This window comes from Histoplasma capsulatum, assembly GCF_000150115.1.
Source record: "Histoplasma capsulatum G186AR genomic scaffold supercont2.18, whole genome shotgun sequence".
NCBI lineage: Eukaryota > Fungi > Ascomycota > Eurotiomycetes > Onygenales > Ajellomycetaceae > Histoplasma > Histoplasma capsulatum.
The window spans coordinates 233024-249816 of record NW_025544818.1 but is presented as its reverse complement, the minus strand read 5'-3'; the positions used below and the strand labels follow the sequence as shown (position 1 = coordinate 249816).

The window sequence follows — 16793 nt, the reverse complement described above, 5'->3', positions numbered from 1 at the left end:
TGATGATGATGATGCTTTACGTCGATGAACGGTAAAGGAAATTAAAACAAGCAGTGTGTCTTCCACGGATAATGTATCCCTTGTTAACCGAGCCCCTTTTATTGTCACGCTCATCGTTTATTTTATTATTATTTTGGCTTCATTATGCATTAGGGGCAGACATCAATGCAGTGCCCATGCTACTGCCACCAGAATCGGATATGGATGTGAATAGAAGTCCAGCATCAGTTTCTATCTTGGGAACATGGCATGTTCTTGGTCCGTTTAAAACTGGCACGAGAGGTAAGTAAGTATATCAATTCATATACTTGCTGTTAAAGCAACACCAACAGGAACAACAACAAATACATAATAGATATGCTGAAAAACTGATTTCCGTTTCCAAAACACCTGCAGAAGCAACATGGGGCGCAGATCCGCTCGAGGTACTCGGCGGATTCCGCAATATTTCGTATGACTTCGACCCGGCTGCTAGATTCAGCAGTGCCTTGGGTACTAACGGAACCGTTGGCTGGTCTGTCCTGGGGTTGATCGAGTCAGAACAGGGCAATCATGCATCTGCCAAGGCAAAGGTTGACCTCGACATCGGTTTTCCGGATGTAGACTGGGAGTTTCTCCGGTCTGTTTATGGCTGGGCGGGAATGCAGTATCAGGCCTGGGCGCGGGGGTGTTTGACCGTGGCGTCTGCAGCTGGAGCTGATGACCGCAGCGGCGGTAATACTGCTACTGTCTCCATGTTTACAGACGGATTGCTAGAGGTATGGGTTGACGGGCAGCCGTATTTCGGCGGCGATTTTTATACATATCGGCGGGCGCCCGTACTTTTGAAACTGGTGCCTGGGCCACATGTTGTGGACCTGAGGTTGGTGAGGGATGTGAGGGCCTTGGGTGGGGTGGGCGAACCACGGATACGAGCTGTAGTGGAAGTTCAGTTGATGCAGCCTTCCCTGTCCAGTGACAGCACTGACGCCGGTGAGGTGGTGCCAGGTCTAGATGTGGACGAGGATAGTGTTCTTGTTGCAGAAGTCGTGGAGGGGAAACTTGCTAGTTCCCTTGCTTCTGTTATCGTACGGAATGTTCGTGATGAATGGGCCGATATAACGGATATCGATTCTGTTTCTGATACGCAATCCGCCAGGCCTATTCTCTCATTGGTCTATAGTCCAATTACCCTCGCTCCACGCCAGTCGCGCCCAGTAGCTTTTGAGATCGATTTCCACGGCCAAATCCCCTCAAACTTCTCCTTCCAACTCACTTATAAGGTCCAGTCTGCGGATCAACCGTGGAAAACAAACCCTGTGACTGCGTCCGTCACAACGCGGAGGATGACAGATGCCCAAAAGTATACTTTCCTCCACCCCGGCGGCATAGTATCCTACGCCATCTTACGGCCCCCGTTGAATGCGTCCTGTAATTCCACCGCCGGCGGCGACGGTGATCATACACTCTCCATTCTAGTTGATCTGCACGGCGCGGGCCTCGAAGCTGCTAGTGAGCAGGTTAGACATATGCTGGATGCTGCCTATGGAATATGTGCATGGATGCTGTTCCCGACAGGTGTCACACCATGGAGCGGGGATGATTGGCGTGAGTTCTACTTCCTATTCCATGGGATAGAAGAGGTCTATACTGATTCTTGCTCACGTGGATGATAGATACTTGGGGCGCCGCCGATGTGCAGGCTGCGGTTGATGCTATTCCAGCTTGGATGCAGGCGGTGGGCTGGGAAGGGTTGGGGGTGTCTTTGGACGATTGGCTTGTGTCTGGCCATTCGAATGGAGGCCAAGGGACCTGGTTCTTCCTCACCCATCAGCCTGACAAAATTATCGCCGCTGCTCCGGTTTCGGGATATTCGTCCATCGAAAGTATGTTATAACCTGATATTCTTGAATGACATATTCGTGGACATTGAAAAGGAAACTAATGCCAACACTTCTCCCCATCCCATTTCAGATTACGTGCCATTTACCATGTGGCATGATGGACAAGCCGCTATCGCAAGCGTCATCCAGACAGCTCGGCAGAGTTTCAAGCACGAATTGCTTGTGGAAAACTTCGCTGGAATCCCCATTCTCCAACAGCATGGGTCTGCAGACAATAACGTCCCTGCATACCATTCACGCCTATTGCACCAGCTAATCTTGGAAAATGGCCTGCACTCCGAATACTATGAACTTCCAGGAAAGGGACATTGGTTTGATGGCGTCTTAACCACGCCCCCACTACTAGATTTCTACTCTCTCCATACTAGCAATACTTCCGCCTACAACAACCTTCTGCCCGAGAAATTCTCCTTCTCCACCCCTAACTCAGGAGATATGGGGTCCCGAGGCGGCATCATGGTGGACCAACTGTCCTCGCCAGATAAATACGGACACATGCAAGTGATGCGCGAAGGGGGGGGCAGGCAGTGGCGCCTGAAGACTCGTTATGTGCATCGTTTCCATCTCCTCCCATCAAGAATGCGCGGGATAGCATACCCCACGGATATCGTGGTGGTGGATGAAGATGATGGTTCTGAAACGCCATTTAGAGCCCCGGCCGCTGACACCGCTTACTCCACATGGTTCGTCAAAGATGAGGCCACGGGCAAGTGGACTGTTTCTACCGATAATTCATGGCAGGACGATATCTGGCAGCGGTACGGTCGGCAGAATGGCGCTATGGACGCGATCTTTCATTCGATGGGTAGATTTACTATAAGGATTTGCTCGCCCGCCAGCAGTGGAGAGGAGCAACTAATGAACGTAGCGCTGCAGATCAGCCGTAATTTGCTACAGTATTTCGCGGCAGATTCGCAGATTCTACCACCACAAACTACATGCAACAGCGACGACAATGATAATCGCATGATCGAAGAGGAGGAGGAACTGCGCGGTTCGGGAAACCTCATCACCGTTGCAATTGGGAACGACTTGCCACCACCACCCTTATCCCCCCTCGACTTGTTCCCTATCCACATCGCCCATAACCACTTGACAATCCAGACTGCAGCCTCAAACCGCCACCCATCCCGCACAACCACAAAATCTTACCCCTTCGTACCAGACCTAGGCGCCATATTCCTGCGTCCACGCTCGAGCCAACGTCTCGAGCTGGTCGTATGGGGCGCCGACGTTGGCGGGTTACAGCAAGCGAGCCGCCTCGTACCACTTCTGACGGGCGTTGGGCAGCCTGATTTTGTGGTTCTGAGTGAGCAGTGTCGATGGCAGGGTTTTGCTGGCGTGCATGCTGCTGGATTTTTTGACTTCCGGTGGCAGGTGTCCTCGGGGTCGTATGTGTACTGATTTTAATGCGATGATTCTCTGTTTTTATTTTTTTTATTTTTTTATTTTTTTATTTTTTTCGGGGTGCTTCTTCACCAATGTTTTGCCCTCTAATATAGGAGTGGCTAGTTGGTTTTTCTTTCTTTCTTATTTGGCCTTCCGCGGATAGAAATAGATACCCATAAAACAATCATCCGGGATGTCCAGCTAGCTGTGCGGTGCCTAGCTCCCAGGATCGGTCCATGGAAGGAAGCCAATCTCAGGCTTGTTCTTTTCTTGATTTTATCTGATTCCACTGCCTACAGGGCTCAAAGGAAAAGCAGGGAGGCACACATCAGTATCTCTTCAGCCTTCTGTTGTATTCTATATACCTTTGAACTGTGGAGTGTATCCACATGATATCTCACAGATTTCCTTCTTAGTCTTCTGTTGCGCTGTTCATTCTTGTCATTCAACTCTGCATATCTATTTTCCAGTCTAGATACTGTTTGTCCACAATTTCTTACTCCCTCCCTGGTATTCCGGTTCTAGGAGGTGATATCTCTCACACACCATCTGTCTAACTCAGACAATATAGAAAATTGCTATTGTCTAGATTGTCTAGATAGATCACCATCTATCAGGATTTATGGTTCTCCTGCTAGTTATTACAGATGCATCGTCCCTGGTGCAGTGTCTCAAGGCTGTTCACTATTTAGCTGCATGGCAGTGCACACACACACACCTCTGCAGACAGCCCAAACCCTAAGCCGGCTCAAAACAGTTAAGCACCTCATCCACCCGCACAGAGCTCTCCTCCCCCTTTCCCCCTTTCCCCCTTTCCCCCTTTTGTCCTTCCTCTGCTCTCCTCTCCTCCTCCCTTTTGCTCGTCCTCACAGTCTCTTTCTTCTTCCTCTCTTGCCCCACGGGTCATAGTCTACTCTTCCATTCCATTCGCTCCTTCAGCCAGTCTAGAGTCTCTTTCTCCAATCTTTCTGTCATCTTCGCCTGTTCTATCGCTCTTTCTCTTTCTATCTTTGATCCATTTCTTTCTATTTTCTTGCCATTATCTTCTATTTTGTCTTTCTTCTTCTTCCTCTTCTTCTTCCTCTTCACCAACTACCGCCCCCTTCTTCTGTTATCTCCCCCATCGGTTCCATTTTCTTCTGTTCTGTCTACTTGCTCAGTAACATCCGTGTTTACTGCTTCTTTCAGGCTTCAATAAGACCCCCTGAAGAGATACACAGGGGGACGCGTCGGGTTCATTTGCGTCTTCCCCTACGCGTATTCTTTGTCTGTTTATCCCCCTTATTTTGCTCGCAAACAACCTTCATATCTTGTTTTCGTGTTTCCACTATTCCCATATCAGGTATATCTTTTGTAATCTTATTTCCAAATTGGCTTGTCTTGTTGCTTAAGATCGTGGTGTTTTGCCGCTTTATTTACGTGGATCTCGCTTCTCTCTGTGCAAGACACATCTACGTCTCAAGGAGCTCACAAACGCAACAACGCAGAGGGAGCTGCAAAAGAAGAATTACTGCCATCAAGATGTCGTTTCCTACTACTGGGTCTCCTGAGGCCACTCGCAAAGCATCTATTCAGTTCCAGGCTCGTGGTGATGTTGGGCCCCATGGACGTGTTTGCTCGGTCAGAACTCCCGTTCTTCTTCTGCCTACTTTTACATGCCTTATAGACCGCCCTCTATGCTTGGTGACATATTTTACCTTGATTTTGACACTGACTTCTTCTCCTTTGCAGACTTCGAAATACTCTAACCCCACCGAGTGTGTGCCCAATCCTCTTGTTTCGTCCAAGCTCGGCAACATCCAGCCAATGTCTCTGAATAAGGATGATTCTGGCCCTTCTAACAAGGTCAGATATATCCACACGTAGTCTCCCTTGGTTCCCCCAGTTATCTTAAGATATTGAAAATACTGACAATCCTAGAAGCAGAAGTTGGAGCACGCGAGTTCTGCCTCTCGTACAGAGCTGCAGCCATCTGCCTTGGATCAGATCTTAGCAAAGTTATCCCCAAAGGGTGGTGTTTCTGTGGAACAGCCATCTACCCATGATGAGATCCTGGCTAAGCTGTCTGAACACCAAACTTTGTTGGAACAGCAGCAGCAGATCCTAATTGACAAGCACATGCGTTCTACATCCCAGAACGAGGGTGCAAACACCTCCCTCCACTTGAGCTCTGGAAACTCACCCAACTCGGTGGATAATACTTCGTCCAAGTCCAATGATGATAAAGTGGATGATATCGAAATGCTTCGTTTGAAACGGGAGTTGATGGCTGCTAATTCTCGCATAGCTCTTCAGGAACAAGAGCTGGCTCAGACCCGTGTAATCAAACACACCTTGGACCAGGCTCTTGGTCCACCCTCTGAGGCCGATTTTGGTGGCCGCGAGATCACAGAACATACTATAAGCAGCCTGCAAAATGTTTTCAATTCCTCTACCCGTCCATATAACCAGCGTCAGGATGCCTGGGCTACTCAGGACGATGCTCACTCAGACATTTCGGATGCTCTGTCCGCCGGTGCTTTCAACCGTGCACGTGGTATTTGGAATAATTCCCACCCACCGTCCGTAAAGAATGCTGTTGGCATATATGACAAACCGTATTGTGAGCCTACTCCCTTGGGAAGTCCCACAGTTACGGCTGACCCCAGTCGTAACTGGGCTGGTAGATTCTCCCAGCCGGGTTTTGGAGGGCAAAACCCAGGCTATATAGCCGGCCAGCGCGTTTTATCCGGCCCAGGTTCGCCTACCTTTGGATTTGATGGTCGTTTTACTGGCGAGCAAGCTCAGTATCTGCAGGCCCCTGGGAATCGCCGTTCCTCAGCGCAGCTTAATCGTGGCGGGTCGTGCTTCCCACCTCAAAATTCTCCTTGGGGAACATTTTCAACCGTGGCCCCTGGTGGACCAACTATGCGAGCAGTAAGCAACCAGCATGTCAGCCCCTATCCCGGAATGTTTCCTGGCCCTGGACAGTATCAGCAACGGCCAATCGGGACCCCTCTCTCTCCGACTGCAGCAGAGTTTACTGTCAATTCTGCTCCTGACACTTGGAGTACATCAGTGAGTAAGTCACCGCCGTTGTTTATTTCAATTTTACTGACAATTGCAGTCTACCTCTGGTGCTGTTCAGACATATGTCTCGCCTCTTGAGCCATTGAACTACCGCCGCCTGTTAGACAAGAGTGTGTCCTGTGACTGGAAGTACATTGTGGACAAAATTGTCTGCAGCAATGACCAGCAGGCTTCTATTTTTCTCCAGCAAAAACTCAAGGTTGGAACGGCGGAGCAAAAGTATGAAATCATTGAAGCAATTGTTAACCAGGCGTACCCATTGATGGTCAATCGTTTCGGAAATTTCCTTGTTCAGCGTTGTTTTGAACATGGCACTCCTGAACAGGTCATTGCCATCGCAAACGCTGTTCGTGGAAACACGTTGAGCTTGAGTATGGACCCTTTTGGCTGTCATGTAATTCAGAAGGCATTTGATTGCGTGCCAGAAGAGCACAAGGCGGTCATGGTTCATGAGCTGCTGCGTCGTATCCCGGAAACGGTTATCCACCGCTATGCTTGCCATGTCTGGCAGAAACTCTTCGAACTTCGCTGGAGCAATGAGCCTCCTCAGATTATGGCGAAGGTTAACGAAGCACTCCGTGGAATGTGGCATGAAGTTGCTCTCGGCGAGACTGGAAGCTTGGTCGTTCAGAATATTTTTGAGAACTGCGTCGAGGATGAAAAGGTCTGAATTCTTCCCCATTGCTTCTCTTCTTCTCTCGGACTTCTTACTGACAGCCACCTCAGCGCCAAGCCATTGAGGAAGTCCTCGCCAAAATCGATCTTCTCTCGCATGGGCAGTTTGGTAACTGGTGCATTCAGCATATTTGCGAACATGGAGCGCCTCATGACAAAAGCCGTGCCATTGAACATATCCTTCTTTGGGCCACTGACTATAGCATGGACCAGTTCGCCTCCAAGGTGGTTGAAAAATGCCTGAAGATTGGCGGTTCTGAATTTCTAGACCGCTACCTTGCTCGCGTTTGTACCGGTCGTCCTGACCGCCCTCGCATGCCACTGATCGATAGTAAGTTTGGGTGATACTCTTTCGGATGGTTTATATGAGACTCTAACGTGTTTGGGTAGTTGCTGGTGATCAGTACGGTAATTACTTGATCCAGTGGATCCTTATGAATTCTGCTGCTCATCAACGAGAAATTGTTGCTACCCATATTCGGTCCGTCAATTTTCATTCCTTGAGCCTTTGTTAACATTAGTCTAACTTCTTCTACACAGCAAACATATGGTCTCCTTGCGTGGTTCCAAGTTCGGTTCCCGCGTTGCAATGCTGTGTTGCAACCCCAGTCATATTACTCGTCCTGGCCCAGGGGCAGGAGTCCAGGTTAACCGCTTCTCGAACCCTGGAGGAGAGGATCGTTTTCCAGCAAGCCAGCCTGCCGGGCGGTTCAACCGCGGCGGCCAGTGGGGCTCCAGCTACCCACCATTTCGTTGACCATCTCTAGACAGACTATTATCATTAGGATCCTTTGATATCCCCCACATTATATCCAACGTTTGTTGCCGCTGACTTCGGAATAGTGGAAGCAAGATCATATATCGAAAAGTGCATTTACAATTATTTTCACCAGTCTAGGATTCTCGGATGTGTGGATTTTTCCTGCTTGGTTCGAGCTCTCTTTAAAAAAAAAATCCTACCATCTGCTCTTTTGTTTGTTGGGGCTGCTACCGACGACCAACAACCATTCTGATTCCATTTTCTCTTAGATTCTTTTTGCTTTCCCTTGACACTTCCTTTCCTGAACCTCGAGAACTACACCTATTTCATTCGTTTAATTTGCCATATTTCTTTGAAGATGATTTTATTCTAAAATAACTAATAGGCGTGGGTTGCCCCAGTGCTTTGGTTTACCAGAAAAAAGCAGGTTTTTCTGAACCGTTTTTCCCAATTTTATTTGTAAGGTTTATTGTTCGAATTTCGTTCTCAGATTCGGTTTTCATCCTTTTATATTCTCCCCCATGGTCCAGTTCTTCCTCGTGCCCTTCATTGCCGCCAATCTGTTTTGATTCTCTGGCTGGACATTCACAATTTTGAGACTAGAGGCAATACGGAAGTTGATCTGACTTGGAAGGACTGGTCGTTGGCCTTGTTTAAAAGATATTCTTTTAATAATGAGATTACAGTGTATTTTAGCCACGATTCGGACAAAGGTAGTTATAGTTTAATAACATAATCGCGGGAGCAACATTATCCGAAAGAGTCTAATGGTATCTATTATAGTATGTAGTTTATAGTTAGGTAAATATATCAGTTATAAATTATATATACACGTTCATGGGGGAGTTCTTAAAACCTTGTTCATTAATTCACAACTCTGTCCCCTTTTTTCCCCCTTTCCTCGTTACTTTGATCGTCTACCCGGAACCGACATAGCGAACGTGATTCCTCCCTATGCCTCCCTTGCACACAATCATCACTACGGCTGCGGTTGCTCTTGGCGTTCCACCTCACCGTCTCTCTCCTCACGCTCAACCCCAGTAATACCATTACCATCTCCGCCAGTATCCCCGACAGCCGTAGTTTCCCACGGCTTCCGCCGCTGCGGGGCCAGGCTCGGCTTATCCTGACCGGTCAGAACGGTATCGGGGATCTCCTGGATGCCGGGGATGGGTTTGTTGTTTGTTATAAGGTCGACGATGTGGGAGAAGGGGGTTGGGTAGGTTGGCTCTTTTGGTTGCGGTTGGCGTTGCGGTTGAGGTTGAGGTTGAGGTTGAGGCTGGTGGGGGGTGGTGGTGGTAGAGGTCGGGGCGGTGTTACTGTTGGCTCTTTGTTGTTGGAGGTAGGCTTTGTAGCCTTTTGGGGTGAGCGGGGTTGAGGGTTGGGTTCGCGAGGGGAATTTCCTGGTTTGTTTTGCGTTGTGGTTTTATTTTGTTTTGTTTGTTTGAGTGGGATATATACTTATATAAAAAATATGGAGAGAGGGGGAGGAGCATAGGGGGTAGGTATTCATATATATTCATATATATATGTATGGAAATATATCAATAACTCACTCACTTCGTAAAGTAATAAATCTTCGCTTTTAGCAGCAACTCGCCGCCCAACTCAGCATACTCATCCGCATCGCCGCCGCCGCCAGTTCCAGCCGCAGGAGGCCTGCTTCTTCCAGTCACCTCATCCTCCGTCGCGGGGGTCCCCGCCGGCTTTCCTAGGATCAGGCCGAGGCCAAGTTTGAATTCCGGATCTGTGGCGAAGGGGTATGTGTCGAAGAGTTGGTAGGGGGATGCTGTTGCTGTTGGTGTAGCTGTGGTTTCGGCTGCGGAGGAGAGCGGGGCGGCGGCAGCGGCGACATTATTTTTGGAGGCAGCATCGATGGGAGTTTTTTGTTGGTGTTCCTGAGGGGTTAGTGATGGCGGCGATGACGGTGATGAGTGACCGGGGACGGAGGAGTGGCCAGGAGGAAGAGGAGGGGCGGGATCCTGACCAGTGGGCATTGCGGCGACGAGATCGGAGGGAGTTGTTGAATCTGTACCAGTAGTAATATTCTTCTTCTTTTGTCCCGCTTTCCTTTCCTTCCTTTTCCGTTTATTTTTCTTTTATTTTTATTTTTTTTTTGCCAGCCCCTTATTGCGACATCGAGGGTCTGTACAGTGCTATTATTATTCCTATTGTCGGGAACAATTTAATGAGTGTCTGAGGAGGAGAAAATGAGGGACAGAAGGCGGGGGAGCAAAGTTCCCTTTACTGACCGCTTTTTATTCTGCCGCGCTTACTTCACCCCTTTTTTTGCCCCTGAAAGAATGAATGACAATGTTTATATTCGTTACCTAGCTTTCACATCCGCCCTATTTCTCCTTTTGCAAAGCAGTTTGCTGCAAGCTCAGATGTAAGGAAATGTATTCCGTATTGGAAGTTCATTCCCAAGCATATCATTGTAGGCAAAAGGAAATACAAGAGTTAACGCCCAAGCCCAATGCGTGTACCGTGGATGAGTACTTGGTAGAGGAGAAATTAAACGTAAAGGAGGGAAGCGAGAGGGGGACCAATTGTTGTGCTACAATGTAGAACATAACAGCGCCCGTCTTGTTGCTTTATTATTATTATTATTATTATTATTATTATTATTATTTATTTCTGGCTTTAGTCCCATCACCGTACCTAGCCGGTGTCCATCTCATCAGCTACTCCATTCCCATTCAATCGCTGTTGCTGCACAACCCCACTCTGACACCCCGGGCAATTATGTACAACCTCATGCGCAAATACATCGCAATCAATACAGAAATGGCACTCGCAGACCGGACACTCATATCGGCCGCTAACGCTAACGCCAACTCCCACGGCGGCTTTGGCAGTCTCCTCCGGCTCGCCGGAAACCAGCTTCGGCATCCGCGGAAACCCAACCCCACACGCAAAGCAGCTAGCGCTCCGCTTCCTCGCCGCGCGGCGCCAGGACACCTCGACCCAATTCATCAGCGGGAAGAGATGGTGGTAGGAGCGGGCGAGGTGGGTGGAGAGGATGAGGGTGAGCCCGCAGCAGGGGCAGGAGGAAGGCAGGGTGCAGACTTTTGCGTTGCAACGGCAACAAAGGTAGCCGGCGCGCGAGGGTTTGGAGTGGCAGGCGCAGAGGCTTGGGGTAGGCGTTGTGGTGAGGGTTAGAGAGGGGAAGCCCATCATGAGGAGGGAGCTTGCGGTCGTGTTAGTAGTTGTTGTTTTGGGGCCATTTGCCGAGGAAGCTGTGGGTGTGGAAGTGGGAGCGACAGTTGTGACAGGGGGGGCTGTGACATCCATGAATAGTTCACGGAAATGCTGTTCGTTCAGGGCGACGCCGTAGACGGTGTCGTCGCCGTTGTTTGTGCGGGCGCACAGGTCGCGGCAGATGGCGACTTGCGCTGCGAGGCCGATTATAGAGATGCGGATTTTGTCTGCGACTAGCGCTGTTATGGTTTGGTGGATGTCGCCAGGGTCAGAGGAGAGTAGGGCGCCGAAGATGATAAGGACTTCGCGTGTGCCATGGGTTGGCGTGTGGCTGCTCGGATTGAAGATGTTAGTATTATGTTCTTGATGTTTCCTGGGAGTGAATCAGTAGAAAGGGGAGCAAGTATCCTACAAAAGCGCACCACGGGCCATCTCTAACGCATTCTGCAGAGATGGCATGCCCTTGGGGTCCTTGGGACGGAGGGCCTGGATAGCCATGATATGATCGGTGGGGTTGCCGCTCATGTCGCTGATGCGCACAGCTAAGCCGTCGCGCATGCCCAGCACGCCTAGTTGGGAGATGGGGTTCTGCTCGAAGAACTCGAGGACAAACTCCTGGGCATAGCGGAGGGTTAGGAGGTAGCGGGTGGGACGGAGGTCCTTTTCGGCCATGGCAGAGGAGAGGTCTAGGACCAGGATGAGATGTCTGATGATGCCGCGTTGGAGCGGGGTGGTGTCGCGGAGTAGTCTGTCATCGGGGGGTTATTCTATTAGCATAGCGATGTATTAATCAATTGGCCTAGGCTGGATGTTCAACTGTGATATACCGCTTCCTTTTCCCGGCCCCCAGCAGATCCTCCACAGTAGCGCTGATGGTGCCATCCGCGCTTTCAACCAGCGTCTCCCAGGTCCTGGACACCTCCCACTCAGCACCACCACGGCCCTTTTGCTTCTTTCTGGCGTCTCGTGACGACCTAGTCGTTGCTGCTGCTGCTGCTGCTGCTGCTGGTCGACGGCGCCGGGGGCCAGAGGCAGAGGGGCGAGCATCGAGCTCATCGTCATCGTCATCGTCGTCCTCGTCTAAGACGTCGTCGAGGTCATGATCCGAAGCGTGGGCGACGTATTCATCGTCTGAATCGGACATGCTCGTGAGGGTGTATATGGCGGTGATATGATCCTCTGATGGTGGAGAAGAAGTTTGCCAGGAAGCAGGTCGAAGCTGGTTGGTATAGCAAGCCAAGCTTGGAGCACTCTGGCTAAACAGCAACTTAACCCGCAAATGAACCTCCACGAACTAAATAACACTAAACTAGTTAATTCGTTTAGTTTGAGTATGTTTTTTCCTCCCTCTTGTAACACTGTATAGAAATCAAACGCCAAGGCTGTAGAAAATATACCGACACAAGGTCGGAAGCCAATTGGCACCACACAACAAAGACAACTAAATAGTTAACTACACAGGACTTCTGCGGATGTTGGCTCTGGGTTCGCTGCGAGGGCAGGGAAGCAGAATAATCAACCTCCGCGCCGTTGCAGGGACCAGCAGCACCAGCAGCACCAGCAGCAGCAGCATTATTCCTGTCTCTATACTGACGCCGGCTATTCGAGGCTCTGATCGCAGCTTGTTCCCTCCCTCGACCACCGTCCCCGCACGTCATCGCCATCATCGTCTGCCCCTCCTCGCGCGCTTCTTCACCTCCGCAACCACAACCTCGCTATCTTCTTCTGCTTCTGCTTCTTCCTCTTCCTCTGCTCCTCTGACAACCCGCTGTATTTCCTCGTCTTCTGTAATTTCTTCTTCGTTTGTCCCGCGATTTACTATTCTGCCTGGCTACCATCGCTACTACTCCACCCAATTGCGCACCATGAGTGCCGCTGACAGAGATACCCTGCCCGATGTGTATGTCGACTGTCCCTTGTCTAACTTACACGGTGTATATCTGCCTTGTGTGCCCTCCAATAACATCAATTGAATACTCTAGGGCCAAACCGTCCCACTATGACCTCTCCCTCTTCAACCTCAAGTTCGGCCCCTCTTGGGCCTACGAGGGACAAGTCAAGATAGACATCAAGGTGTCCCGCGAAACCAGTGAACTCGTCCTCAATGCCAAAGAGCTTACCGTCAACAATGCTGAGATCTCTTCTCCCGCTGGTATGCCATTCCTCTAGCCCTCTCACTCTCCTGTGCAATATGTCGCAGACGCCTGGTTGAGGGACACATGGCTTATATCGTACTGCTGTCGTGAATTCCAGGAATCGTCCTCAAGGCATCCAACATCTCATACGACAAGGCCTCCCAACGTGTTACTCTTGAATTCCCTTCAAATATTCCGCTTGGTACTTGTGTCCTCGCCGTCGATTTCGCAGGAACTATCAATAACCACATGTCCGGCTTCTATCGATCCAAGTACAAGCCTCTCGAGACTCCCTCCCCCAGCACCCCCAAGGATGCAGACCACCACTATATGTTGAGCACCCAATTCGAAGCCTGTGATGCTAGGCAGGCCTTTCCTTGCTTCGATGAGCCAAACTTGAAGGCCACCTTCGACTTTGAGATCGAGACTCCCAAGGATCTGGTCGCCTTGAGCAACATGCCCGTGAAATCAACCCGCGATGGATCTTCCGCGGACTTGCACGTCGTCAAGTTTGAGCGCACCCCGATCATGAGCACCTATGTTAGTTCCACTTAGTCCGTGCTGTCATCTGTCATCACCAGTTATATGCTAATTATCGGTATCGGTGATGATATTAGTTGCTCGCATGGGCCGTGGGTGACTTTGAATACGTCGAGGCGAAGACGGAACGCAAGTATAACGGCGTCAACATCCCAGTTCGTGTCTATACCACGCGAGGTTTGAAGGAGCAAGCTCGATTTGCGGCCGGATACGCCCACCGAATTATTGACTACTTCTCGGAAATCTTCCAGATCGATTACCCATTGCCCAAATCTGATCTGCTTGCTGTCCATGAATTTGTGAGTCCACCCCTTTCTCCCTCCCCCCTTCTCTTTTCCTTTCCTTTAACCTCTTTTTTCCCCTTTTTCTTTCTCTTCCTTCATTTAACCGTTATATTAATTTTTCGCATAGGCCAGTGGAGCTATGGAGAACTGGGGTCTGGTGACTTACAGAACCACTGCTGTTCTCTTCGAAGAAGGCAAATCGGACAATAAATACAGGAACCGGGTTGCTTATGTTATTGCCCACGGTAAGAATTGATATATTTTTTTTCTCTTGCTGGTCTTTAAACTAACCACTGTAGAACTCGCTCATCAATGGTTCGGAAACCTTGTTACCATGGACTGGTGGAATGAGCTTTGGCTGAACGAAGGTTTCGCTACATGGATTGGCTGGCTGGCGATTGATCATTTCCATCCGGGTAAGCAAACATATTTCTTGAGAATAAGATATGTGGGCATTACTTACAAGTTTGACTAGAACGAAATATTTGGTCCCAGTTTGTGGTACGAAATGCCAGGGGTACCTTGAAAATTTCTACAATCCGGCCTTTTGTTAACATGTTTATAGGCTGAGGCACTCCAATCAGCGTTCCAACTCGATGCGCTCCGGGCATCGCACCCAATTGAAGTCCCCGTGAAGAATGCTCTCGAAGTCGATCAGATATTCGACCACATTAGTTATTTCAAAGGCAGCTCGGTCATTCGAATGCTGAGCAGCCACCTCGGGCAGGAGACATTCCTACGCGGAGTGTCGGACTATCTGAAAGCCCATGCATATGGTAATATACTTCATTAGTTGCCCATATTGAGAAATGCCATGGTGGTTAATATTCATACTGCCAGGAAACGCCACCACCAACGACCTTTGGTCAGCTCTAAGCAAAGCTTCCAACCAGGACGTGACAAAATTTATGGTTTGCAACCTTATATTCCTCCCCTATTTGAAGCTGCTTATACTAACCTGGATACACCACGCAGGACCCTTGGATTCGCAAGATTGGGTTTCCCTTAGTCACGATAAAGGAGGAGTCTAATCAACTCAGCATTTCCCAGAAACGTTTCCTTGCATCTGGCGATGTGAAGGCCGAGGAAGACGAGACTGTTTGGTGGATTCCTCTGGGCATTAAGTCCGGAGAGACTATTCAAGAGCAGAAAGGCCTCACAGCCAAGTCTGACGTTGTTCAAAACATTGACAACAGCTTCTACAAGATCAACCTTGACCAATGCGGCTTCTACCGAACAAACTATCCTCCAGACAGACTTGCAAAGTTAGGTAAATCACAGGAACGCTTAAGCAATGAAGACAAAATCGGTCTCATCGGGGATGCTGCGGCATTGGCTGTATCTGGCGATGGAACCACCACTGCCCTCCTAGCCCTGGTTGAGGGTTTTCAGAATGAACAAAGTTACCTGTAGGATTACTCGAATTCTAACACCAAGAATTGCAGCCGTGTCTACAAGTGCACTAACAGTTCCATTTGTTGATAGTGTCTGGTCGCAGATAGCCTCGTCTCTCGGCAACCTACGTTCAGTGTTCTCAACTAATGAAGGCATGGCTACCGCCTTAAAGAACTACGTGAGGAAGCTCGTCACGCCCGCTGTGGAGAAAATTGGGTGGGAATTCAAACCCGAAGACGACTACCTCACCTTCCAGTTACGACATTTGCTCATTTCGATGGCAGGAAATTCCGGTCATGAAGCGTGAGTACCCACCTTTTATGTCCTCTTTCACTATATATATGGTCAATTAATGAATCTGTAATCAGAACCATCGCGGAGGCTAGAAGACGCTTTGAGCTCTGGGCGTCCGGAGAGGACAAGGCAGCCGTCCATCCTTCCCTCCGGTCCGCTGTATTTGGCATAACCGTTGCTGAAGGCGGAAAGAAGGAGTACGACGCGGTGATGGAAGAGTACCTCCGTACTGACTCCATCGATGGCAAGGAAATCTGCCTTCTCTCTCTTGGCCGTACCAAGAACCCTGACCTGATCAAAAGCTACGGCAACTTCCTCTTCTCATCGAACGTGGCCATCCAAGACCTCCACACAGGCGCTAGTGCAATGGCTGGAAACTCTCAAGCGCGTCTTGTTTTCTGGAACTTCATCAAGGAGAACTGGCCGATGATTGAGCAACGGCTGACGAGTAATAAAATCGTTTTCGATCGGTTTTTGAGGATGAGCCTGGGGAAATTTGCGGAACATGATGTGGGGAAGGACATTGCGGAGTTCTTTGCAGGGAAGGATCAAGACGGGATTGACCGGGGCCTTGTCATTGTTGCGGATACGGTGAGGACGAATGCGAATTATAAGCAGAGGGAGGAAGCAATTGTCGCGGGGTGGTTGAAGGAGAACGGGTATGCTTAATGTGTAGTGTCCCCTAGGCATTAGGCAGTGACTTGTCCTTTATTGCTATGATCATGGGTTCTGAGAGGAATGGCCATAAGGACAAGTCAAGGATGATCAGATGGAAGCTCTGAAAGTCACGATGTGAGACCTAGAAAAAGGGGTTTATTGTCTGTCTTCTAAGTGTACATTCCAATATAACCAATATTTTTTATCAATTGTTGTGTTGTGCTGTCCATACGTTCTACGTGCCCACGTTATTTATCTATGTGCCACCAGATGTTTGGAATGTAAGAACGGAGCCAACTATTTACTAAACAAACCCTTGTGCATATTTTTTTTTTTCAGCCTTTCGAAGAATAAAGAGCAGATGCTGGAAAAATGCAGATTAATCGTCTTGCTTTTAACTTCCCTTCTCTAATGCAAAAACCTTTTCACCTTCTCTTCGCCAACATTGATTTTGTGCTGATGTTGGAAGATTCAGTAAGCACTTCTATCTGTGCATTTTGACTTTCGCAGA

General features: G+C 49.2%; 5 protein-coding genes across 5 annotated transcripts; 3 read left to right on the top strand and 2 right to left on the bottom strand.

The window, feature by feature from the left end:
- Positions 1-176: 176 nt before the first annotated feature.
- On the top strand, positions 177-3287 carry HCBG_08858 (uncharacterized protein; the record flags this gene model as incomplete). The annotated part of the gene is made up of 3 exons (XM_045435907.1): positions 177-282; positions 397-1587; positions 1954-3287. 3 exons carry the CDS (start codon positions 177-179, stop codon positions 3285-3287), a joined length of 2631 nt encoding a protein of 876 aa, XP_045283436.1.
- Positions 3288-4793: 1506 nt separating this feature from the next.
- Positions 4794-7773, top strand: HCBG_08857 (pumilio RNA binding protein; the record flags this gene model as incomplete). The annotated part of the gene is made up of 7 exons (XM_045435906.1): positions 4794-4892; positions 5193-6329; positions 6400-6712; positions 6767-7005; positions 7068-7347; positions 7407-7497; positions 7557-7773. The coding sequence occupies 7 exons, from the start codon at positions 4794-4796 to the stop codon at positions 7771-7773; spliced, it is 2376 nt and encodes a 791-aa protein (XP_045283435.1).
- A 982-nt stretch (positions 7774-8755) lies between these two features.
- Positions 8756-9795, bottom strand: HCBG_08856 (uncharacterized protein; the record flags this gene model as incomplete). The annotated part of the gene is made up of 2 exons (XM_045435905.1): positions 8756-9179; positions 9337-9795. The coding sequence occupies 2 exons, from the start codon at positions 9771-9773 to the stop codon at positions 8756-8758; spliced, it is 861 nt and encodes a 286-aa protein (XP_045283434.1).
- Positions 9796-10437: 642 nt separating this feature from the next.
- On the bottom strand, positions 10438-12550 carry HCBG_08855 (transcription factor TFIIH complex subunit Ssl1; the record flags this gene model as incomplete). Its single annotated transcript, XM_045435904.1, has 3 exons — positions 10438-11350; positions 11805-12271; positions 12527-12550. The coding sequence occupies 3 exons, from the start codon at positions 12548-12550 to the stop codon at positions 10438-10440; spliced, it is 1404 nt and encodes a 467-aa protein (XP_045283433.1).
- Positions 12551-12676: 126 nt separating this feature from the next.
- HCBG_08854 (aminopeptidase) lies at positions 12677-16505 on the top strand (the record flags this gene model as incomplete). Its single annotated transcript, XM_045435903.1, has 12 exons — positions 12677-12877; positions 12960-13129; positions 13231-13652; positions 13730-13951; positions 14064-14181; positions 14236-14352; positions 14412-14437; positions 14502-14712; positions 14777-14847; positions 14912-15345; positions 15422-15634; positions 15700-16505. 12 exons carry the CDS (start codon positions 12843-12845, stop codon positions 16292-16294), a joined length of 2634 nt encoding a protein of 877 aa, XP_045283432.1.
- Positions 16506-16793: the final 288 nt, after the last annotated feature.